The following is a 26,109-nucleotide window of genomic DNA, read 5'->3' as shown; positions in this document are numbered from 1 at the left end:
ATATTGCCCAAATTACTTTTGGGGGTTATATATATATTTATTTTTTTTGTTTTGCTTTGGATTTTATTTCATTGAGGGTTATTTCGCTGCGAAAATTGTTTAAACAATTGATTAGCAAAAAAACGGGAAAAACGGCCTTATGATTGTTAAATGGGTGGTCTTAACGCACTATTTCATTTTGGGCTTTATGACCGCGGTATGGGCGGGTGTTATGAAATCGATTTTGGGCCTTATGATCGTTGGGCGTTATGACAGGTACCGACTTCTCGCAGGCCACACCACATGTAAGCAATTTCCTTACATATCCTCACATATAGTTAGTTGACTTTTTTTCAGTGTATGTATGCCTGATTTAAACATGTCTTTGATAAATTTCTAAGCCAATGTCGAATTTGCCTAAATGACCGCAATGATGATTTCAGACACAGTTTTTGTTCATGAGTATAAAGAAGGTGAACTGACTGACGCTTTATGACATTTTGTTAAAGTTATCAACAACCTCCTAGAATGTTACAAGGAAGACAGGGAGTGCGACTTAAGGGGCTAAACTAACAGTTAGATTTTAACGAGTTTTCCTTTAATGCGATAATGTGCAGGTGCACCACCCTATCGGCAGCTACTGGCAACAAGCTATCACCTGATGGAGATCTCTCTCAATTTTATTGGCCTATAACTTAAACTGAAATCTAACTCATCAACTCAGTACCTCTGACGCTGCTGGCGATGAGTTATTAATCTTCGTTTTTGTTTTATTTTTCCGCCAATTGCTGTCCTCATTGATGGCATCGAAGCGTCGGTGTTGGCTTGCCAAGGAAAACCCTGGTAATCAGATTTCGAAATTTTTCCTGCACAATCGAGAGGGAGAGCTGCAACAGTTTGCAACTTGGAAAACCGTTCATTATTAAAAAGGCTTCCGGTTTGGTATTTTCGTTTATTTACCACAAAAGAAGGGACCAAAAGGCAAACACACAAAAAACCACACTCTGGTAAAAATATGGTAAAGCACCTGATGCGCAACACCATCATTAGAGGCGTTTGTTCGCTCGTTCGTTCTTTGGCAAAACGGTAGATTTTCTTGCCAACCACTTCAGCCCATCCATCGAGTCAGCCAAGCATTCAGTCATATCTGTTGCTGTACTTTGTAGGTTCTTTGGTAGCTGCTCCACCTCACCGTTACTCCATCTAATCTTGGTTCGTTCGTCCGTCCGTCCGCCCATCCGTTCTTCCGTCTCTCACTCCATCGCAACGCGGTTGCGCTGCTGCTGCTACTACTATCGCTGGTTCGAAATAGATTCGTGGTGATCATTTCATGTACTTTTGAAAGATCTCTTTACCATAAATTCAGTTTACCACCACGGCCGTCTTGTAGTTTTTTGTTATTTTGAATTGACTGCGGCTGCGACTGAGACTCTCGGCTTCTCCAGACCACCTCTGTCAAGTACAGTATCTTCAAAAAGTGTTCGTTACAATTCACCTGCTCCATCTAAGGCGCGGAATGAAGTAGCTTGGCTTAGTGCCTTCATATCTTAGCTTAGCATGTCTTCCAAGTGTTCATATCGTGTGCCTCGTGGCACAAAGCACCACTTTTCTGTTGTTTGTCTGAAGTTTTTAGTTTTTCATAATTTCTTTTTTTTTTCATTGTTTTGGGTTGAGGTCTATTTTCTACTTTTGCTAATAAGTTTTTTAGTGTGGCAAGTGATTCATACATAGTACAATGCCTGTTGCTATTCCCCCAATCATCAATCTATCCATCCAGCCAGCCAACCGTTCACTCATATACCACCAAGCACTCCATACACTCCACATCTAACAATTTCAACAAAACAAAATCTCATCGCTTGATGGAAAACAGAAATCATCGGAGCAGAAAATCAGATCGTAAAACTTTACCTCTTAGCGTCTCCGCTCTGTATTAAGTTTTTGATGTGCTCTCCTCGCTGCGATAGAATCTGTGGTAAACCCTTTTTGTAAATCCAACTTTGCATCTACTTTGATAGGATTTATCTAAGGCAATGCTTTTTCTCTCTACCTCTGTCTCTGACAACAAACACTAAATATTGCCAATATTACTAATAGCGAACAATATTATCACGAAAAAGGAAAAGACTTACATTGGTAATATGTTTATTATGACTGATGTTTTTTTTTTCAGTGCTGTTATCAGTGTAGCCCATTACACTGGCACACGAAATTGTACGCAAATTTGAAAGATAGGTGAAGTAAACCAACATTAACCCATTAACGGAGAATAACTAGAGAAATACCCAAAAAATGGAGAAAGAATTCTTATAAGAATCATTTATTATTTTGCTGAAATTCAGAACAGTGAATTGTGGCGAGTTTGGTCCAGTTCAGACCATATTTCGATAAAGCTGCTATAGGTTCTGAATCGTATTTTTTTTTTAAAGACACAATTTTTTTTAGTTTTTTCTAGTATTTATACCCTACACCACCACAGTGGTACAGGGTATTATAAGTTTGTGTATTTGTTTGCAACGCTACGAAGGAAAAGGGCTAGATTTAGCGATTGTCCGTCTGTCCGTCTGTGAGTCCATGTATTCTTGTAATCAAAGTGCAGGTCGTATTTGTTGTCCAATCATCACGAAATTTTGCACTTATCACTTTTTTGGCCCAAAAAGAACGCTATTGATTTTGGTAAAAATCGGTTCAGATTTAGATATAGCTCGCATATATATGTATCGCCCGATTTGCACTTAAATGGTAGTAGTAACTACAATTTTCAACTGATCTGCACAAAATTTGGCATGGGTTGTTTTATTACCGATCTTAACATATCTGCAAAATTAAATTAAAATCGGTTAGGATTTAGATATAGCTCCCATATACATATATATATCGCCCGATTTGCACTTAAATGGCCGTAGTAGCAACAATTTTCAACCAATCTGCACAAAAGTTGTCATGGATTGTTTTGTTACTGATCTTAACATATCTGCAAAATTTCATAAAAATCGATTTGGATTTAGATACAGCTCCCATATATATGTATCGCCCAATTTACACTTAAATGGCCGTAGTAACAACAATTTTCAACCGATCTGCACAAAATTTGGCACGAATTGTTTGGTTACAGATTTTAACATATGTGTAAAAATCGGTTCGGAATCAGATATAGCTCCCATATATATATGTAACGCCCAATTTGCACTTAAATGGCCTTAATAGCAACAACTTTCAACCGATCTGCACAAAATTTGGCACGATTTCATCAAAATCGGTTCAGATTAAGATATAGCTCCCATATATATGTAACGCCCGATTTGCACTTAAATGGCCTTAGTAGCAACAATTTTCAACCGATTTGCACAAAATTTGGCACGAATTGTTTTGTTACAGATCTTAACATATGTGCGAGATTTCATCAAAATCAGTTCAGATTAAGATATACCTCCCATATATATGTAACGCCCGATTTGCACTTAAATGGCCGTAGTAGCAACAATTTTCAACCGATCTGCACAAAATTTGGCACGAATTGTTTTGTTACAGATCTTAACATATGCACATATACACATATACATATTTATCGCCGGATTTTGATTTATATTTACTACGGAGTAACAATAATTTTCAAACGATCTGTTTGAAAGTCGGTTCAGATTTAGATATAGCTCTCATATACATATATATTTATATATTGCCCGAATTTATAATTGTTGGATAGGTGTAGGGTATTATATAGTCGGCCCCGTCCGACTTTTGCCTTTCCTTAATGGTTTTATTATTTTTATCTGTTCCAAACCATATTTTCCTAACATTTTTCTATGGAAAAAAATATTTTTATTTTTTATTTTCTAACCCATTACGCCTGACCCTCGATTCCGTTGTCCGATTTTGATGAAATTTTATATATTCATAATTTAGAAAATTTATACTGACGTGACAAGTTTTTTAAAAACTTAATTTTAAAATTGAAAATATATATTTATATACAAAAATTAACAAAAATCATTTTCTTAATATCTAATGCCCATTTAAAGGAGAAAAATTAATTTAATGATTTTGGCACTAAATCGCATCTGCTGTCAAAAGAAGTAGGATTATTGCCATAAATTTATTTTTTTTTAATACAGAAACCATCAAATGCAACGAGACATAAAACGGATTCCAGAAATCTCACTCCTAAGAATTTTTGAGAAATTTTTTCGTTTGATTTCTGGGATATAAAAATTTGCCAATTTTCCCCCAAACATGACGGGAAAAAATTATTGTAACTGGTTTCATTTGTCCAGTCTACGCTAATGCAATTTTTCAAAGTCCGAATCGCAATGTAATTTTTTTTTGTGATTGTTTTAAACGAAAAGTTATTAAAAGTTTCTTTAAGCTAAAATCTTCATGGAATTTTGTTGCCAATTTTTTGTACCCACCACCATAGGATAGGGGGTATATTCATTAAATCATTCCGTTTGCAACACATCGAGATATCAATTTCCGACCCTACAAAGTATATATATTTCGGATCCTCGTAAAATTCTAAGACGATATAAGGATGTCCGTGTGTCTGTCCGTCCGTCTGTTGTAATCACTCTACATCTTTCAAAAATTGAGATATTGAGCTGAAATTTGGCACAGAAACGTCTTTTTGATGCCCGCTGTTTAAGTTCTTGAACGGGCCAAATCGGACAATATTTGGATATAGCTGCTATATAGACCGATCTGCGGTAAATGCTTTATTTTTTATCCGATTTTGCTGAAATTTGAAACAGTGAGTAGTTTTAGGGCTCCCGACATCTGACCCAAATATGGTTCAGATCAGACTATATTTAGATAAAGCTGCCATATAAACCGATTTCCCAATAAAGGCTCTGAAGCATATTAAAGCTTCATTTTTTTTTACCGATTTCACTGAAATTTTAAATAATGAGTAGTTTTAAGCCTCCCAGCATCAGACCTTAATATGGTTCAGATCAAACTATATTTAGATACAGCTGTCATATAGACCGATCTGTCGATAAGGGTTCTGAAGCCCATAAAAGCTTTATTTCTTACCCGATTTCGTTGAAATTTACAACAGTGGGTTATTTTAAGCCTCCCTACATCCGCACTAAATATGGTTCAGATCGAACATAGCTGCCATACAGACCGATCTACCGTTTAAGGTTCTGGAGCCCATAAAAGCTGCATTTATTACCGAATTTCTCTGAAATTCGTATCAGTTAGTTGTTTTAAGCCACCTGCCATCTGACCCAAATATGGTAAAGATCGAACTGTATTTAGATATAGTTGTCATATAGACCGATATGCCGATTAAAGTTCTGAAGCTCATAAAAGCTTTATTTATTAACCGATTTCATTGAAATTTTAAATAGTGAGTTGTTTTCAAGCTCCCGACATCCGACCCAAATATGAGTCAGATCAGACTATATAGATATGCTGTCATATAGACCGAACTTCCTATTTAGGTTCTAAATTCCATAAAAGCGAATTTATTGTCTGAAAATGTGACTTGTATATGTGTTCTCGGGACCTGAATAAAATATGATCGAGAACAGCCCCTGTTAAGATATAACTACGGATATAGTAGTGGAGTTCTAATAAAATAGGAAGATGTCTAAATCCTTGTTTAATTTGACCAGATCGGTCCAGATTTGGTTATAGGTCCCATATAGAACGATCTGTCGATTTAAAATTTTGGCTCCATAAAAAGCGCATTTATTATCAGATTTCGTTAAAATTTGACTGACTTGTCCAATGTCCATGCCGAATTTGAGTGCATATGTTATCCATTTAAACAATTAAAACATTTTAATATTTATTTTTTTGATTTTTTTATTTTCTTCCATAAAAAGTTTTAACAATGAACAGTATTCCAACGAGGTATTTCAATATAAAACTATTCAATTTTAACCATGATTTGAGGACCTGACTTTACAAAACCCACTTTTGGCTACAACTTGAAAACAAACAATCCGATCTGACCAAATTTTACCTTCCAGAAAGCTGGCATAGCACGAAGCTTTCCCGTCAAATTAAAGTCACATAGCTTTACTAGGTTTTAAGATATTAATTTAATGCAGCTAGATTGGCCATTACGTCCGCTGTGAGACGTTAAGTTCGTCAGGACCACACCATCAGTACCCACACATCACATCCCTCTATCGACCTATTTGAACTGAATTTGGTGTGATTTTTGTCGCCATAAAATTACTTAGGCTGCGTGTCAATTTATGTGCGAGCTTGTCATAAACCTAAATTACAAAATTGTTAATCAATAATACAAAATTCGTAATTGAACCTAGTTTTTAATTTTTTCTGTGCATTGAGTTTAGCACAGATCATTAAAGTAACAAATTGGTTACAAAATAAGGGTCCAGGAAGTCAAAACGGCTAATCGGATTATATGAAAGTTATATCCATATATGAGCCGATGCCATTTAGAGACAATTGAACGGAATTATCAATTTAGAATGTCATGCAAGTCAAAAATATCTATACTTTATATGGTCCCAAAAATAGGTTTTTCAACTAAGAAAAATATTCTCAAATTTGATGCTAACCCATTGGCTATCTATATCTCCCCTTGGACATCTATAGATTATTGCATTTTATGAATTTCAAGTGAACAAATCCCTACTGCCACTTGTGTATAGAAATCCCATCAGCAGGACGGTATTTAATATCAATATAGTTCACTCCATGGGAAACCTTCATGTCTACCTAAAGCATATAGACACACGACCTGGCCGGCGGATGACTGACTGGCGGATGATCTTTGCAGAGATGTGTACAAAAACACAAATTGTTTTATAAACCCAACTCCGTAGAGTTTTCTTGGAAATGGAAAATTACAATGTTTTCCCTAAATCAACCCTACTATCGTGCCATCCATGTTGAGTCATGGCAGAATGCCTTGCAATGATCACGTTATTTAACGCGTAGTTGCTTTTGCCGCTGCCATAACTTGGGTTGGCTTTCAAAAACAGGTGTAATAATTGAAATAATTCTATGAGACGTTAATAATCTTCAGTTTATGCTTTGTGTTTTTGTAATCACTCGGATGCGCATGCTTAAAAGTGTGCGCGTGCTTCTTTATATTGCTACAATTAAAATTTTGACTTCAAGTCCCCCCTTTCTTGTTTCTTGTGTGGAAAAGCATAAGGCAAAATGGAAATTTTATTCAAGAATGACGCTTTAAAGTCTTCACGTATAAAGCTATATACACAGTTTTAAATAGTGCCATAATAGATATCATACAATGAAACATGGTTAAAACGAATGCATTTGCATTCGTTGTATAATATCAAAAAATTCCGAATACAGTCCAGATCGGTCCACATTTGATTATAGTTCTCATATTGCTCGATTTTTATTTTTGAGCTCATACTCATACTTTTCACCAAACACGGTGATAAACAGTCAATCGATCACCACTGCAGTCGGGTTTACGTACCGGGATAGATCCAGGTTCACTTTTAGCCAAGGACTGCTTTCTCTCTGCAATTAGCGACTAAAGCAACAATAAAATCACTCAATTATCGAATATAGATGCAGACACCGATCGATTGAACTTCTTCAGCTCGAAAGGGGCACCCGTAGCTTATTGTGTTGGATATCCAACGTTCGGCCCAGGCAAACTTAATGCGGTTAACTTGTTTCAGTTAAATTAACGATGTTCCACTGTGCCATAACATTGCATACATGACAAATGTTAATGTCGGCCCCATTGTATTCATATAGCCAAAGTGGTGCTCCGTATGTTTCTATGCATGTGTGCTTTTGGACGCAATTTCTGTTACGGTTGAAATCAACACAAGTTCAACAATTTGGAAAGTTTGTAGTCCCGCCATTTCTGAAGCTGTGATCTTGAAGCCTAAATTATCTTTACCACAAACTGTGAAATCACTAACAATCATAGTCGCCCGCCGTGACTTCATTAGGCAATAGTTCCGACTATGATTTCTTTTTGGAGAAAAGCAAACTGAAATGTGTACTAATCAAGGAATAAAGGGGAATATATGAAGTTGTTAAAGGATCACTTATCAATCGGGGATACCAAAAGGCTATTAAATCAAATAAAATATGACCCAATTCTTAGGGACGTGAAAAGGGTATTGAAAATTGCATCGAGGAACATGGGCAAACTCACATATCATATCAAAGAATGCTGTCCGGTTTGCCGAGTCCAAACGGCGCACAGTGGTATAGAATCGAAAAGAAAAAGTAAAAATATGCCATTTCAGAACTATCCAGCAAAACAAGAATTTTGGAAACCAGAAGATTTGGCAGGCCGAAAAATTTTTCATATTGCCGAGGTGACCAACTTTAAGGCCCTGACAAGTAGCGCCCGGATCACTAAAGGCTTTGAAATTTTGCACATGATCTCAATAATCTCAGCTCCAATCTTTTCAAATTTCAAAGAGTTATCTCTATCCGTTTTCATATGGCATATTTTGCACTCGTTTTTGGGAAGAAGTTTTTACATAGAATAGTACCTCACAAATGTCGCCAGCATTAGGAGGAGAAAACCAGCGCTGAAAATTTTTCTAATATTCTCACCAGGATTCGTACCCAAGCGTTCGGCGTCATAGGTGGACATGCTAACCTCTGCGCTACAGTAGCCTACCAAAAAAGGATATTAGGATTGCTAATTTTGCGAAGCAAATCACATATCAAAAAGTGCATATCCGATTCAAGTTAAAGCTCAATGATAAGGGATCTCCTTTTTATAGCCGAGTCCGAACGGCGTGCCGCAGTGCGACACCTCTTTGGAGAGAAGTTTTACATGGCATAGTACCTCACAAATGTTGCCAGCATTAGGAAGGGAAAACCACCGCTGAAAATTTTTTCTCATGGTCTCGCCAGGATTCGAACCCAGGCGTTCAGCGTCGTACAATTCTAAGGCTATATCCACGTCCGTCCGTCTGTCTGTAGCAATCACGCAATAAGTACAAAATACAACTTTATAAAGATCAGTGTTTTCATATTTCCATACAGACTACACATATGGAAATTTGCCCATTAAAATTCCATTATGGAACAGGGACAAACTTCTCACATATCAGTAAGTGCTGCTCGATTCAAGATTTAAGTTCAGTGATGGAGGCCTCCTTTTTATAGCCGAGTCCGAACAACGCATAGTGTTGGCTCTTACCGTATTCGTTGGACAAAAATTCGTAAGAGTTAACACAGAGCTCTAAAATTTTGCACAGAAATATATGCATTTGTGTGTAATATACAATAGAAACAAGTGTAGTACGGTCAAAATCGGTCTATAAGCTGATAAAGCTGCCATATAATCCGATCTCCCTATTTAACATCTTGAGCCTCCAAAGGGCGCAATTATTATCCGATTTGGCTGAAATTTTGCACAATGACTTCTGCTCTCAAAAATTCCGCCAAGTATGGTCAAATCAAAAGACCAAATGGTCTTTTGATTTGAGTTCTTACTTTAACTTACGTATTTATCCCTGAATTGTGTTTTCCGTTTTACTGATTTCCGGTGTTTATGTTATGTTTGGATTTTGGTGTATTCAGGGGGCTATAGTAGAGTTTTCTGTAGAATATTTGATATGCTAGAAATACAATTTAAAGAAGTTTAATTTTTTACAAAGTAAACCAAAATATTGAATTGGTGCAAGTTCGTACAGCTAAAATATAGGTTTTTTGATTCAGGACACTTCACTGAAGAACACTGAAAAAGAATTAGAGCGGACCAAATCGTCCATTCATAGATCCACTTACCTCTGCCCTACAGTGGCAATTCTTATTCCTTATCCATTGTTATACCCTCCACCATAAGATGGGGGGTATACTAATTTCGTCATTCTGATTGTAACTACTCGAAATATTCGTCTGAGACCCCATAAAGTATATATATTCTTGATCGTCGTGAAATTTTATGTCGATCTAGCCATGTCCGTCCGTCTGTCCGTCCGTCCGTCCGTCCGTCTGTCTGTCGAAAGCACGCTAACTTCCGAAGGAGTAAAGCTAGCCGCTTGAAATTTTGCACAAATACTTCTTATTAGTGTAGGTCGGTTGGTATTGTAAATCGGCCATATCGGTCCATGTTTTGATATAGCTGCCATATAAACCGATCATGGGTCTTGACTTCTTGAGCCTCTAGAGTGCGCAATTCTTATCCGATTGGAATGAAATCTTGCACGACGTGTTTTGTTATGATATCCAACAACTGTGCCAAGTATGGTTCAAATCGGTCCATAACCTGATATAGCTGCCATATACACCGATCTTGGGTCTTGACTTCTTGAGCCTCTAGAGTGCGCAATTCTTATCCGATTGGGATGAAATTTTGCACGACGTGTTTTGTTATGACATCCAACAACTTTGCCAAGTATGGTTCAAATCGGTCCATAACCTGATATAGCTGCCATATAAACCGATCTTGGGTCTTGACTTCTTGAGCCTCTAGAGTGCGCAATTCTTATCCGATTTGCCTGAAATTTTGTACGACGGATTCTTTCATGACCATTAACATACGTGTTTATTATGGTCTGAATCGGTTCATAGCCTGATATAGCTCCCATATAAATCGATCTCTCTATTTTACTTCTTGAGCCCACAAAGTGCGCAATTCTTATTCGAATTGGCTGACATTTTACACAGGTCTCCAACATATAATTTAATTGTGGTCCAAACCGGACCATATCTTGATATCGCTCTAATAGCAGAGCAAATCTTTTCTCATATCCTTTTTTTGCCTAAGAAGAGATGCCGGGAAAAGAACTCGACATATGCGATCCATGGTGGAGGGTATATAAGATTCGGCCCGGCCGAACTTAGCACGCTTTTACTTGTTTTCCTATAAAGAGATACCGAGCAAAGAACAAAGACAAATGCGATCCATGGTAGAGGGTATATATGATTCGCCCCGGCCGAATTTAGCATGCTTTTAATTGTTTTGGTTTTCCTTTTTATACCCTCCACCATAAGATGGGGGGTATACTAATTTCGTCATTCTGTTTGTAACTACTCGAAACATTCGTCTGAGACCCCATAAAGTATATATATTCTTGATCGTCGTGAAATTTTATGTCGATGTAGCCATGTCCGTCCGTCTGTCCGTCCGTCCGTCCGTCTGTCTGTCGAAAGCACGCTAACTTCCGAAGGAGTAAAGCTAGAAGCTTCAAATTTTGCACAAATACTTCTTATTAGTGTAGGTCGGTTGGTATTGTAAATGGGCCATATCGGTTCATGTTTTGATATAGCTGCCATATAAACCGATCTTGGGTCTTGACTTCTTGAGCCTCTAGAGTGCGCAATTCTTATCCGATTGGGATGAAATTTTGCACGACGTGTTTTGTTATGACATTCAATAACTGTGATAAGTATGGTTCAAATCGGTCCATAACCTGATATAGCTGCCATATAAACCGATCTTGGGTCTTGACTTCTTGAGCCTCTAGAGTGCGCAATTCTTATCCGATTGGAATGAAATTTTGCACGACGTGTTTCGTTACGATATCCAACAACTGTGCCAAGTATGGTTCAAATCGGTCCATAACCTGATATAGCTGTCATATAAACCGATCTTGGGTCTTGACTTCTTGAGCCTCTAGAAGGCGCAATTCTTATCCAATTTGAATGAATTTTGGCACGTAATATTTTGTTATGATATCCAACAACTGTGCCAAATATGGTTTAAATCGGTTCATAACCTGATATAGCTGCCATATAAACCGATCTGGGATCTTGACTTCTTGAGCCTGTAGAGGTCGCAATTATTATCCGATTTGCCTGAAATTTTGTACGACGGATTCTCTCATGACCATTAACATACGTGTTTGTTATGGTATTAATCGGTTTATAGCCTGATATAGCTCCCATATAAATCGATCTCTTTATTTTACTTCTTGAGCCCACAAAGGGCGCAATTCTTATTCGAATTGGCTGACATTTTACACAGGTCTCCAACATATAATTTAATTGTGGTCCAAACCGGACCATATCTTGTTTTTGCCTAAGAAGGATGCCGGGAAAAGAACTGACAAATGCGCTCCATGGTGGAGGGTATATAAGATTCGGCCCGGCCGAACTTAGCACGCTTTTACTTGTTTTTCTCCTAATTGCCAAAAGGCCTTTGTTTAGTTCAAACATATTATTATACCCACCACCGAAGGATCTAGCCATGTCCGTCCGTCTGTCTGTTGAAATCGCGCTACAGTCTTTCAAAATTGAGATATTGAAATTTTGCACAGATTCTTTTTTTGTCCTTAAGCAGGTTAAGTTCGAAGATGGGCTATATCGTACTATATCTTGATATAGCTGCCATATAGACCTACCCTCCGATTTAGAGTCTTTGGCCCATAAAAGCATCATTTATTATCCGATTTTGCTGATATTTGAGACAGTGAGTTGTGTTAGGCTCTTCGATATGCTCCCTCAATTTGGTCCAGATCGGTTCAGATTTGGATATAGCTGCCATATAGACCGATCCTCCGATTTAGGGTCTGAGGCCCATAAAAGTCACATTTGTTATCCGATTTCGCTGAAATTTGGGGCAGTGAGTTGTGTTAGGCCCTTCGACTTCCTTCGTTAATTTGGCTCAAATCGGTCTTGATTTGGATATAGCTGCCATATAGACCTACCCTCCGATTTAGGGTCTTAGGCCCATAAAAGCCACATTTATTATCCGATTTCGCTGAAATTTGGTGCAGTGAGTTGTATTAGGCCCTTCGACTTCCTTCGTTAATTTGGCCCAGATCGGTTCCGATTTGGATATAGCTGCCATATAGACCGATCCTCCGATTTAGGGTCTTAGGCCCACAAAATCCACATTTATTATCCGAATTTGATGAAATTCGGGACAGTAAATTGTATTAGGCCCTTCGACATCTTTCTTCAATTTGGCCCAGATCGGTTCAGATTTGGATATAGCTGCCATATAGACCGATTTCTTGATTTAAGGTTTTGGGCCCATAAAAAGCTCATTTATTGTCCGATGTCGCCGAAATTTTGGGACAGTGTGTTATGTTAAGCCCCTTGACATACTTCTGCAATATCGCACAGATCGGCCCAGATTTGGATATAGCTGCCATGTAGACCGAATTTTGATTAAAGGTGGTTTACATATATACCCGAGGTGGTGGGTATCCAAAGTTCGGCCCGGCCGAACTTAACGCCTTTTTACTTGTTTTTTTATTATATTTATAACACCGAAAAGTCAATCCTACTGCTCTTTCCGGGATTCAAGAAATTTCTTCCACTAGACATGCTTGTCGTTCTTTCATTCTATTTAGTATTTCAAAGAAGAGAAATAAACGAATGATTGAATGGAGTTATCGTGATGGCATGAGGTTACCAACCGTAACCTAAATATTCTATTAAATTACATTGCCAACAATCCAACACCGTAAGGGGGAACATCACCATTTAGATTTGATTGTTTCAACACCAACAGAACCACATTTTTAATCGAAGCGTTACAAATGGCATGGTTGTTTCTTTGCGTCTTCGTTTAGGTTGACTTCGCACTTTTTCACAATGCCACATATCCTCAACGCAATTTTGAATGCTATGGAAATTGTAAACTTTCCAAGTCAACAACGACTTTATCGCTAGACAACTTTCTTAAGTTGCAGGAGCATAAAATATTTTTTTTATGAAACTTATAGCCAATGGTGAATTGCATAATACGAACATGAATTTCCAACGTAGTCTTTTACCCCTGATACATCCACAATCAACCAAATACTCAAACTGCGCTAAACTCTGGGAGTCAAAGGGGAGAGTGGTCCAAATGGCAGCTGATTCTTGTGAAAAAGACGTCCTAGGCATAGAAGAAAATGAAAGGATAAAGACAAAATCAGACGATAAAGGATGACACCATCCTAGCCCTAGTTGCAGTAATCAATTCTCATTACGGTCGAGAGTCGGACCAAAATATATGAACATTTTTATACCCACCACCGAGGGATGGGGGTACATGTATTTTGTCATTCCGTTTGCAACACATCGAAATATCCATTTCCGACCCTATAAAGTATATTTATTCTTAATCAGCGTAAAAATCTAAGACGATCTAGCCATGTCCGTCCGTCTGTTTGTAGAAATCACGCTACAGTCTTTATATATTGAGCTGAAACTTTGCACAGGTTCTTTTTTATCCATAAGCGGTTAAGTTCGAAGATGGGTTATATCGGACTAAATCTTGATATAGCCCCCATATGACAGATCCACCGATTTAGGGTCTTAGACCCAAAAAAATTTATTATTTATTATCCGATGTTGCTGAAATTTGGAACAGTAAGTTATGTTAGGCCCTTCGACATTCTTCTTCAATTTGGCCCAGATCGGTCTAAATTTGGATATAGCTGCCATATAGACCGATCTCTCGATTTAAGGTCTTCGGCCCATAAAAGTCGCATTTATGGTCCGATGTCGCCAAAATTTGGGACAGTGAGTTGTGTTAGGCCCTTCGACATTCTTCTTCATTTGGCTCATATCGGTCCAGATTTGGATATAGCTGCCATATGGACCGATCTCTCGATTTTAGGTAGCATTTATTGCCCGATTTTGCCAAAATTTGGGACAGTGAGTTGTGTTAGGCTCTTGGACATTTTTAGACCGATATCTCGATTTGAAGTCTTGGCCCCATAAAAGGCGCATTTATAATCCGATTTCACTTAAATTTGACACAGTGAGTTTATGTTAGGCTTTTCGACATCCGTGTCGTATATGTTTCAGAGCGGTTTATTTTTAGATATAGCTACTAAAAAAGACCAATATTTTTGAATTGAACAATGACTTGTACTTATTGGTATTTGTTCCAAATCGGAACATATTTCAATATGGCTTGAATGGGGCATAAGGTATGCATTTTTCACCGGATTTTGACGAAAGGTGGTTTACATATATACCCGAGGTATAACGCCTTTTTACTTGTTTTTCTTTTCTCTTGAATATTTTCTAAAAATCTTTTTTCATTTCTTTGTGCGCTTCTTTTTTTTTTTGGTCACAAAATTATTTCATTTTGTTGTTGGATTCACGTCCAGCTTAGACCAATGAATTTTTACTTTTGCTTGTATTTTGAAAAGAAAAGAAAACCAATAAAATAAATTTAAAAAGTTTTGGCAAAATGCATTGGGCAGGCTACAGTCATCCCGATATCGGTTTTACCAAGGGCCTCATCAGATTGTTTTGCCACTAAAGTGAGAAGTGCAATGGTAGAAGCATGCCTTTCCAACGAGACGTTGGGTTTTGTTGGTTAACATATTCTTAGAGCGCAGTAAGAAAACAATAAACAACAACAGCCATTTCCCTAAAAAACACATAGTATCAGCAAGTTAACCAACAAAACCCAACGTTTCGTTCGTTTCGTTGTTTTTACAAAATATTCATTTTAGATTTTATTTCATTTCATATGACATGTCCAAATTTTATTTCAGTGACAATGTTGTAAAAAATGCTAAATTTGTCAAATCTTGTATTTCTATTCAAAATATTATTTTTTTAGAATACTATGCCAACATGAATCGTCTATGGATTGTTTGCTACCCCAACTCTTTTCTTAAAGGCTTTTCACAAACTATGCATGCCCTTAGGTGGATCATCCTTGGCCCATTCCAACCCCCCACAAGAAAGATAGGTTAGAGTGGCAATCTTTTTTTCAAACAAGCACACTTAGACAATTTAAGTCCCACGCCTCTGGAAGAAATCGAACCCACCATCCCCGCAACGCTAATCCCACCATGCCACCAAATCAGATACCGGGGCGTTCAAAAACACCTAAAAAAGTTTTTTTCTCCAATTTTTCCTTAGAGTTACAAATATTTGTATACCTGAAATAAGTTATTATCATGATATCTCTAAAGCACTTTAAAATTCCTACAAGTCATTGTGACATTTTGCTAAGACCAGGACAAATGGTCATTAAGAACTTCACACAGCTGTGGATTGTTTTTATTCAAGACTCTTGTCTGAATTTGAATTTTTGGATTTAAATGACTTCCCACAGAAATTAAAGTATTGCGGTAATTACACAAATTGAAATTATGGAAATGGGGTAGCTTGCTGGGTAGTTTAGATGAATGGTAGGTAGGTAGGTAAGTAGAGGTACCATTAGATTATCTCAATTTACCTGTGTTACTGTAATTTAATTGTATGACTTTTTGGGTGAAGCACAAAAAGTTGGCCAATTAAGATGCCTATCTGTAATGGTCATTTACGTCTTGTAAACTTTTTGTATTTACAAAAAAACATAACATAAATAAATGTGGAATGATATTTAAACTTGTAGTGCATCAAAAGGGATGAACAATGGTCGGTGTCATTTACACAGTAGATCTGTGTAAGCAATGCCTGCTGATGTGAATCTGACCATAATTATAATTGCAAAAAACAAAAATGAAATGAGTAAACATAAGACAAATTTAAATTCTTAAAAAAGATTCATAAATACTCTTTTTCTAGTAGTTTTCCAGACACCTGTGGCTATTCCCTCGCTTTTGGTAAACGCACTGCGATTATAGTAATTTATGCAGATGTTAATTTCATTCCATCTGCACCTTGTATGCTGAATTTTCTTTTTGTGTCCAGACTAGAGGCCTACTATGAAGACACATCGCAAAATAAAGACAAAAAAGGTTTGTAATTAAAAAAAATTAAAATTATGAAATAAGGAGGCAAGATCGAATAAGATTATCATTATCTGGAAGCTATATCTAATTCTGAACTCTGAAACATGGAACTTTTTACTACTGGTCATATTTATTTTGTAATATATTTAATATACTCCATTTTAAATAAAGCACATATCCAGTAGCACAGAAAAGTCTACATACCCCACTCAAAAATCGAGTTTTACAAAACTAAATTTTTATACCAAAGGTGTTTCCGCAAAATATGGAATGTTGTTAAGATTGTTCATCGTGATCTCCTGGATTATAAACTTTTAACATTTTTTGAGTAATCATATCATGATTACTCAAATGAGACTCATGATTGAGTCATATCCTCATTACATGACTGTCAGTTTTATATGACTGTCAGATTTGTCTGTGCCACTGTTAATATATCCTCACCAATTCTATTTTTAGGTAAATCGAAGCAAAATTTCAATAAAAGAAAACTCACTAGAATGTGAACAGTGTCTGAAAATTCGTGAGTACCCGTCTAAAAAATCAGACAAACTCATATATGGGAGTTATTTCTAAATTCAAATCGATTTAAAGCAAAATCATAATAGAAAATACTGTGCAAAATTGTGAGAAAATTGGTTGATAGTGCGCTTACAAAGGCTCTAGAATTGAAAATCAGGCGATTCATATATATGGGAGCCAGGGAGGAGGCCTTCGGAACCGTCTTAAAATAATTTTTCTCAAGGACAAAATTATAATAAAAGTATTATTAAAAACAAAATTTTAATGAAGTTTTTCTAATCAAATTTTAATGAAATTTTTCTAAAGACAAACTTTCACCGCAACATACTCTAGTGACAAAACTTCAGCACGGGCCGGACCCCCCTCGAAATTATTTTTTAAAACTCGATTTCTTTAAAAAATTTTCAAAACAACGTTTAAATAATTTTTTTTTAAAGACAAAATTTGTATAAAAAAAATGTTTTGCGAAAGATGTTTGTGTTTGTTGCTTTTGACAACGTTGGATAAGTTGGATTTGAATAAGGAAAGTAAAATTTGATTTGTTTTCTATTGCGCTTATGAATCAAGTCATCTTAAAAAGCCCTGTTCAAATTCAGTTGTGTGCTTTACAACCTATTCTAGTTGGTATGATTTCAAAGCACCATGATCCATTTGACATCTCCCGCAGATGATTTTTCTTGGTCGAAAATGAAATCGCGATACGGCAAACCAGTCAAATGCTTCAACACACTTTTGCTGACTTTTAAATGTTTTCTGCTATACTACTATTCGAAAAGTAATCTTTAAACAATCTCAAAAAATGTCAATAAAAGTTTGTCTAAGCATTAAATTTTAATGAATTATAAGGAATAAATTTCATCGAAAAACTGTCTAAAGACAACCTAACCTTGAGATTATTTTTTAAAGCTAAAATTTCAACAAAATTTAGCATTTTGCGACACTACATTTTTCATAAACCTTTTTTAGAGGTATTTTTTTACCCACCACCGAAGGATGGGGTATATTCATTTTGTCATTCCGTTTGCAACACATAGAAATATCCGTTTCCGACCCTATAAAGTATATATATTCTTGATCAGCGTGAAAATCTAAGACGATCTAGACATGTCCGTCCGTCTGTCCGTCTGTCTGTTGAAATCACGCTACAGTCTTCAAAAATAGAGATATTGATTTGAAACTTTGCACAGATTATTTTTTTGTCCATAAGCAGGTTAAATTCGAATATGGGCTATATCGGACTATATCTTGATATAGCCCCCATATGGACCGATCCGCCGATTTAGGGTCTTAGGCCCATAAAAGCCACATTTATTATCCGATTCTGTTGAAATTTGGGACAGTGAGTTATGATAGGCCCCTCGACATCCTTTGTCAAATTGGCCCAGATCGGTTCAGATTTGCATATAGCTGCCATATAGAGCGATCCTCCGATTTAGGGGCTTAGGCCCATTAAACCCACATATTTTATCCGATTTTGCTGAAATTTGGGACAGTGAGCTGTGTTAGGCCCCTCGACATCCTTCGCCAATTTGGCCTAGATCGGTCTAGATTTGGATATAGCTGCCATATATACCGATCCCCTGATTTAGGGGTTTAGGCCCATAAAAGCCACATTTATTACTCGATTTTGCTGAAATTTGGGACAGTGAGTTGTGCTAGGCCCTTCGACATCCTTTGTCAATTTGGCTCAGATCGGTCCAGATTTGGATATAGCTGCCATATAGACCGATCTCTTTATTAAAGGTTTTGGGCCCATAAAAGGCGCATTTATTGTCCGATGTGGCCGAAATTGGGAACAGTGGGTTAAATTAAGCACCTCGACATACTTCTGCAATATGGCACAGATCGGTTCAGATTTGGATATAGCTGCCATATAGCCCGATCTCTCGATCTAAGATTTTGTGGTCATAAAAGGCGCGTTTATTGTCCGATGACGCCGAAATTTGGGACGGTGAGTTGTGTTAGGCCCTTCGACATCTTTTTCAAATTTGACCCACATCCGTCCAGATCCGCCATATAGACCGATATCTCGATTTATAGTCTTGATCCCATAAAAGTCGCATTTATAATACGATTTCACTCAAATTTTACCCAGTGACTTATGCTAAGCGTTTCGACATCCGTGTAGTACATGGTTCAAATCGGTTTATTTTTAGATATAGCTACTTAAAAGACCAATATTTTATTATACACAATTGAATAATGACTTGTACTTATTAGTATTTGGTCCAAATGGGAACATATTTCGATATAGCTGCTATGGGGCATAAAGTATGCATTTTTCACCGGATTTTGACGAAAGGTGGTTTACATATATACCCGAGGTGGTGGGTATCCAAAGTTCGGCCCGGTCGAACTTAACGCCTTTTTACTTGTTTCTATTTCTATTTCAAATTTCAATAAATATTTTTAAAGACATTTTTTTTTGAAATACCGAAACGCAATGCAATTTTTTCAAAAGATACAATTTTTTGATTGTTTTAAATAAAAATTTCTTAAAGCCAAGAACTTCTTTTCCACGCCTTCTTTTTTGAAAAACTACAAATGGGTCAATCTGTAGGTTGGAAAGCGCACAACTGAATTTGAACAGGGCTCTTTAAGATGGCTTGATTCATAAGCGCAATAGAAAACAAAGCAAATCTTACTTCCCTTATTCAAATCCAACTTATCCCACGATGCCAATGGTCTGCAAAACTTTATAAAAATTTTGTCTTTAAAAAAAATTAATTTTTTAAATGTTGTTATGAAATTTTTTTTAAAGAAATCGAGTTTTAAAAAATAATTTCGAGGGGGGTCTGGCCCTTGCTAAAGTTTTGTCACCAAAGTATGTTGCGCTGAAAGTTTGTCTTTAGAAATTTTTCATTAAAATTTGTTTAGAAAAACTTCATTAAAACTTTATTTTAACTAAGATTTTTATTATAATTTTGTCCTTGAGAAAAATTTTGCCTCAGCAAAATGTTGTGTTTGTAGAATATTATTATTTTAAACAAGTAAAAGCGTGCTAAGTTCGGCCGGGCCGAATCTTATATACCCTCCACCATGGATCGCATTTGTCAAGTTCTTTTCCCGGCATCTCTTCTTAGGCAAAAAAGGATATAAGAAAAGAGTTACTCTGCTATTAAAACGATATCAAGATATGGTCCGGTTCGGACCACAATTAAATTATATGTTGGAGGCCTGTGTAAAATTTCAGCCAATTCGTTTAAGAATTGCGCCCATTGGAGCTCACGAAGTAAAATAGAGAGAACGATTTATATGGGATCTGTATCGGGCTATAGACCGATTCAGACCATAATAAACACGTTTGTTGATGGTCATGAGAGGATCCATCGTACAAAATTTCAGGCATATCGGATAATAATTGCGACCTCTAGGGGTCAAGAAGTCAAGATCCCAGATCGGTTTATATGGCAGCTATATCAGGTTATGAACCGATTTGAACCTTATTTGACCCAGTTGTTGAAAGTAAAAATAAAATACGTCATGCAAAATTTCAGCCAAATCGGATAGGAATTGCGGCCTCTAGAAGCACAAGAAATCAAATCCCCAGATCTGCTTATATGACAGCTATATCAGTTTATGAACCGATTTGAACAATACTTGGCACAGTTGTTGGATATCATAACGAAACATGTCGTGCTAAAATTCATTTAAATCGGATAAGAATTGTGCCCTCTAGAGGGTCAAGAAGTCAAGACCCAAGATCGGTTTATATGGTAGCTATATCAGGTTATGGACCGATTTGAACCATACTTGACACAGTTGTTGGGTATCATAACAAAACACGTCGTGCGAAATTCCATTCCAATCGGATAAGAATTGCGCACTCTAGAGGCTCAAGAAGTCAAGACCCAAGATCGGTTTATATGGTAGCTATATCAGGTTATGGACCGATTTGAACCATACTTGGCACTGTTGTTGGATATAATAAGAAAACACGTCGTGCAAAATTTCATTCCAATCGGATAAGAATTGCGCACTCTAGAGGCTCAAGAAGTCAAGACCCAAGATCGGTTTATATGGCAGCTATATCAGGTTATGAACCGATTTGAACCATACTTGGCACAGTTGTTGGATATCATAACAAAATACGTCCTGCAAAATTTCATTCTGATCGGATAAGAATTGCGCACGCTAGAGGCTCAAGAAGTCAAGACCCAAGATCGGTTTATATGGCAGCTATATCAGGTTATGGACCGATTTGAACCATACTTGGCACAGTTGTTGGATATCATAGCAAAACACGTCGTGCAAAATTTCGTTCCAATCGGATAAGAATTGCGCACTCTACAGGCTCAAGAAGTCAAGACCCAAGATCGGTTTATATGGCAGCTATATCAAAACATGGACCGATATGGCCCATTTACAATACCAACCGACCTACACTAATAAGAAGTATTTGTGCAAAATTTCAAGCAGCTAGCTTTACTCCTTCGGAAGTTAGCGTGCTTTCGACAGACAGACGGACGGACGGACGGACGGACGGACGGACGGACGGACGGACGGACGGACGGACGGACAGACGGACGGACATGGCTAAATCGACATAAAATGTCACGACGATCAAGAATATATATACTTTATGGGGTCTCAGACGAATATTTCGAGTAGTTACAAACAGAATGACGAAATTAGTATACCCCCCATCTTATGGTGGAGGGTATAAAAATAATTTCGAAATGCAATTTTTTCATTTGGGCATATTTTGCTCTCAAACTACTTTTATGATTTTAATATATTATAGTTTTTATACCCACCACCGAACGATGGAGGTATATTCATTTTGTCATTCAGTTTGCAATACATCGAAATATCCATTTTCGACCCTATAAAGTATATATATATTCTTGATCAGTGTAAAAATCTAAGACGATCTAGACATGTCCGTCTGTCTGTTGAGTTCACGCTACAGTCTCTAAAAAAAGAGATATTGATTTGAAACTTTGCACAGATTCTTCTTTTGTCCATAAGCAGGTTAAGTTCGAAGATGGCCCATATCGGACTATATCTAGATATAGCCGCTATATAGACTGTTCCGCCGATTTAGGGTCTTAGGCCTATAAAAGTCACATTTATTATACGATTTTGCTGAAATTATGGACGGTGAGTTGTGTTAGGCCCTTCGACATTCTTCTTCAATTTGGCCCTGATCGGTCCAGATTTGGATATAGCTGCCATATAGACTATGGGTTTTTTTTTGTCTCTAGGCCAAAAAAAAACGCCCATACCAAATTTTAAGACGATCAAAGACAGACAGATAGACGGATAGATGGACGGATATAGCTAAATCAAATTTTCACTATAAAACTAAGATATTCGCAAAGCCTACCACACTTTAAAGGCTTCGAAAGTTTAAGATCGCCCTATCAGTACAAAATTCAGCTCTGACTTAATGATCAAATGCCACCGCCGATGGGCCAGTTCCCGTACCTGCAAAAAACTGAGGTATCATTACCAAATTTTTAACAATTTTCGATTTTGAAGAAATTTGGGTTGGGTCCCCTTCAAAATAAAATCCTGGCTACGTCCCTGATGGAAGCTATATCTAAATTTATACCGATTTCTATGTAATTAACCAGTAATATCAATACTAACAAGCGAATCCTTCGTGCCAAATTTTGTGAAGGTCGGTTAAAAAATTACTGCATCACTACAGACAGACGGCGGTCATAGTAGAAAACAACGTGCGAAATTTCAACCAAATTGGATAAGATTAGGGCCCTCTAAGGGCCCAACAAGTAAAATCGGTAGATAGGATACATCAACTTATGGACCGCTTCAGATTATACTTGGCCCTTATGTTGGAGAAGTCATTGTGCTAATTTTAGTCAAATCGAATAGAAATTGAAACCCACTAGAGGTTCAAAAAGTAAAATCGAAAGATTGGTTTATATGGAAGCTATATCAAGTTGTCGTTGAAAGTCACAGGAGAAACCAAAATGCAAATTTTCCCGTGAACATGTACAAACATCATTTGTGTTTTTACCAGTGACTTAAAAAAATAATTTGATACAGAAAAAAAGGAATTCTCTAGTGAACATTGAACCATTTTTCACAATATTCGGCGTGGATTATCCCGACAAAAGTGCATTTGTGATCATCAATAAATCTATCTATGGCGATGAAGCACCATCCTATAGGAAGGTGAAAACCTGGTTTAATGAATTCAGTCGTGGCCGAAGCTCGCTCAAAGTCGAATTCCGTGAAGATCATCCAAAAATGAGCCTGAAACAAAACAACAATCGACCGTGTGGGTCTTAAAAGATGAGCCAAATGCAACGAATGTTGCTCAATCATCCGCGTACAGCCCTGACTTGGCACCTAGTAACTTCTTTTTTTTTTTTATTCAGAAAATACTTTATTAATATTAGTTGTACAAACATTTTTCTTCAGATAAAAATTCAGGGAAAATTTGTAAGAAAAATCTTCAAAATTCTATCTTTCTTGAAAATTCTATTCAAATGATGAATTTTGATTTAATCATTGAAATTTTGGTTTTTAAAACAATAAACTCAAATGTTTTCTACTTAAAAAAATTGCCTATTTTTTATGTTGGGGAAAAATTAATAGCATTTTTCTATTTCAGGCAAGGACTCCTTGTTATAATAACTGGTTTTTCGATACTTTAAAAATTTTTTCTTAAACTACACCCACAGTGCATCAGTGGCCGTTGAAAACTAGCTGGAGAAAACAAAAGACGGCGATATCTACAGGTCAGAAGCCAAATTATTGCTTATCGCTTAAAAGTATTCACTTTTGTAGAGAAAGAAACTGCCCTTGATTAAGCAGAAAATTAGTCTGTTAAGAAATGCACAGCTGAGCATATTGACACACAAGTACTCGGACTATGAAAGCTTTGATATTCATAATCATGGTGGCGTCATCACATCTTCTACTACTGGAAGCTAAAATTGGTCGGGAGTTTGTATTGGAACCACCGAGGTAAAAGAAGCCATGCATTTTTCTCAGACACCGAAACTAATATGCAAAACCTTGGTATGAAAGACTACCTTCAGATCTTAATTTTATGCCTTCGATATCGAATGGCAATTTAGGTTTGACGGTTTTTGGCGATGCCATCTATGTGAATGGTGTCTACAATGGGTTCAAAGGTGAAAGCAGGCGTGCCCGGTTTCCAAATTGGTTAAACATAAGTGCCAATATTCAAGGGACACAAAGCGATGACTTGAGCCAGGTTCAAAATGTGACATACAGCATGAATTTGTTAAATGGCTACTTTCAGTGGACTCACAGGATGGATGATCTTGGTGTTACACTCACGCAAAGAGTGTACGCACACCGTTTCTATAATAGAGCTTTAATTTACGAAATGATTGTTGAACGTGAAACATCGGAAGGTAGGTTGCCAAGAATTTCTTCACGTAAGTAAACCCACAACGTCATAGGTCTTTGGGACCAAACACAACCTTCTGACTTCACTTGGAATTTTGTAGATGGCTTCGAATATATTATTATTTTAATATTTCAAAACTCTCCCCCTTACCACAGCTGCACTTACAATAGAGCTAAGTCGGAAACCTGGCGCCCATTCTGATGCCATTGACCTTGTCCCTGTGACACTGAACACCGACGACATAGAAATGGTTCAAGCTACTACCAGAGAAATAGAAAACAAAGAGTTCCAAGCTAATCGCACTCGAGTCTATGTAGCATTCAGTGAAAATTTCGAGGACAACCAAAATCATTTGAAAATCGAAATAGGACAAAATATCCTAAGCCATCGACATGTGATAACCATGGACGCAGTTAAGCAGTTAGCTCTTGCAGAAATAAGAGAAAGTAGGTAAAATTTAGTTTTCTTAAGAAACAAAAAGGCTGTAAGAGACCATTTTCACAGTTCTAGCACAAAATCAAAAACAGATCTTTGAAAAGCATTGCTCAAGTTGGCAAGAGTTTTGGAACCAATTTCACATAGAAGTTAAGCATAACATGGGGTTGGTGAGTCAGTTCAGTCAATTTACTTTTGTGGCAATGATAAAAGCTTGATCTTTTTCAGTCGCAAATCATAAATGCAGGCATATTTTACATGACTAGTTCCTTGCCATCATTGAAGAGCAGAAGTGCCAACAATCCCTTCTATGGCTTAAGCCCGACGGGACTAAGTCGAGGTCAACTTGATGATGATTATGAAGGACATAATTTCTGGGACACTGAGATATGGATGCTACCGGCTATAACACAGATGGAAAGTCATTGGTCCGAGCAGTTATTCAGCTACCGTCTGAACCATTTATCAGGAGCCACGTTCAATGCCAATCATACAGGTTATGCGGGAGCAAGGTGTGCAACAACTTCCTAAGGCTGTTGTTTGGATATTAAATCTTGTGTCCATATCTCCTGCAGATTTCCCTGGGAAAGTGCCTTCACTGGCACTGAGGTCACAAATCCATGCTGTCCAGAGGTAGCTGAACAAGAAATACACATTTCTGCTGACATAGCAGCATCCCTGGAGGGGTTCTATGCAACCACTTTTGATCATCAGTGGTTATGTGGCACCGCCTGGCCTCTGATTAGAGAAATTGCTTCGTTTCTATGCAGTCGGACAGAGTTGAATGCCACCACCGGCAAATACCATATCAAAAGTAAGGCATTTCTTTAAGCCTATCAATGTTATACCTACCCCGCCCTATCCTATTTCTTGCTAGATGTTATGGGTCCAGATGAAGACCATGCAAATGTTGACGATAACGTTTACACAAATGTTGTATTCCAAAAGGCGCTGCGGTTTGCTAGGTGAATTACTTAAGTATTCCTGCATGCTACATTTTGTCTTACGAGTATTTTTTTAGCTATGCTCAAAGTCAATGTTCACCAGAGCTATACCAATCCTCTGTGGATTGGTTGGAGCAGGCTAATAAAATGTTCATTCCTTATGATGCTGCAAAGGACTATCATCCACAACATGTTGGCTACATGCCAGGGCAAGAAATCAAACAAGCCGACACCATCCTGCTGGGATATCCGTTGCAGTTCGATATGCATAAGTATTAATTTACTAATTAAAACAAAA

The 26,109-nt window shown here is 37.2% G+C and overlaps 1 protein-coding gene across 1 annotated transcript in view; it reads left to right on the top strand.

Moving 5' to 3' along the window:
* The window catches only part of LOC106081277 (protein-glucosylgalactosylhydroxylysine glucosidase), a 70,444-nt gene that overhangs the window by 32,330 nt on the left and 12,005 nt on the right, over positions 1–26,109 (top strand). Inside the window, exons 2-9 of the mRNA XM_013243136.2 lie at positions 23,735–24,020; positions 24,084–24,436; positions 24,588–24,878; positions 24,937–25,037; positions 25,096–25,379; positions 25,443–25,681; positions 25,745–25,832; positions 25,889–26,083. Of these exons, the coding sequence (XP_013098590.2) occupies positions 23,926–24,020; positions 24,084–24,436; positions 24,588–24,878; positions 24,937–25,037; positions 25,096–25,379; positions 25,443–25,681; positions 25,745–25,832; positions 25,889–26,083 (1,646 nt within the window). The 5' untranslated portion in view covers positions 23,735–23,925. The remainder of the gene's footprint in view (positions 1–23,734; positions 24,021–24,083; positions 24,437–24,587; positions 24,879–24,936; positions 25,038–25,095; positions 25,380–25,442; positions 25,682–25,744; positions 25,833–25,888; positions 26,084–26,109) is intronic.

The sequence above is a fragment of the Stomoxys calcitrans genome, chromosome 3 (genome assembly GCF_963082655.1).
Source record: "Stomoxys calcitrans chromosome 3, idStoCalc2.1, whole genome shotgun sequence".
In the NCBI taxonomy this organism is placed as follows: domain Eukaryota; kingdom Metazoa; phylum Arthropoda; class Insecta; order Diptera; family Muscidae; genus Stomoxys; species Stomoxys calcitrans.
Note: the sequence above shows the minus strand (reverse complement) of the source record. Positions and strands in the feature narration are given on the sequence as shown.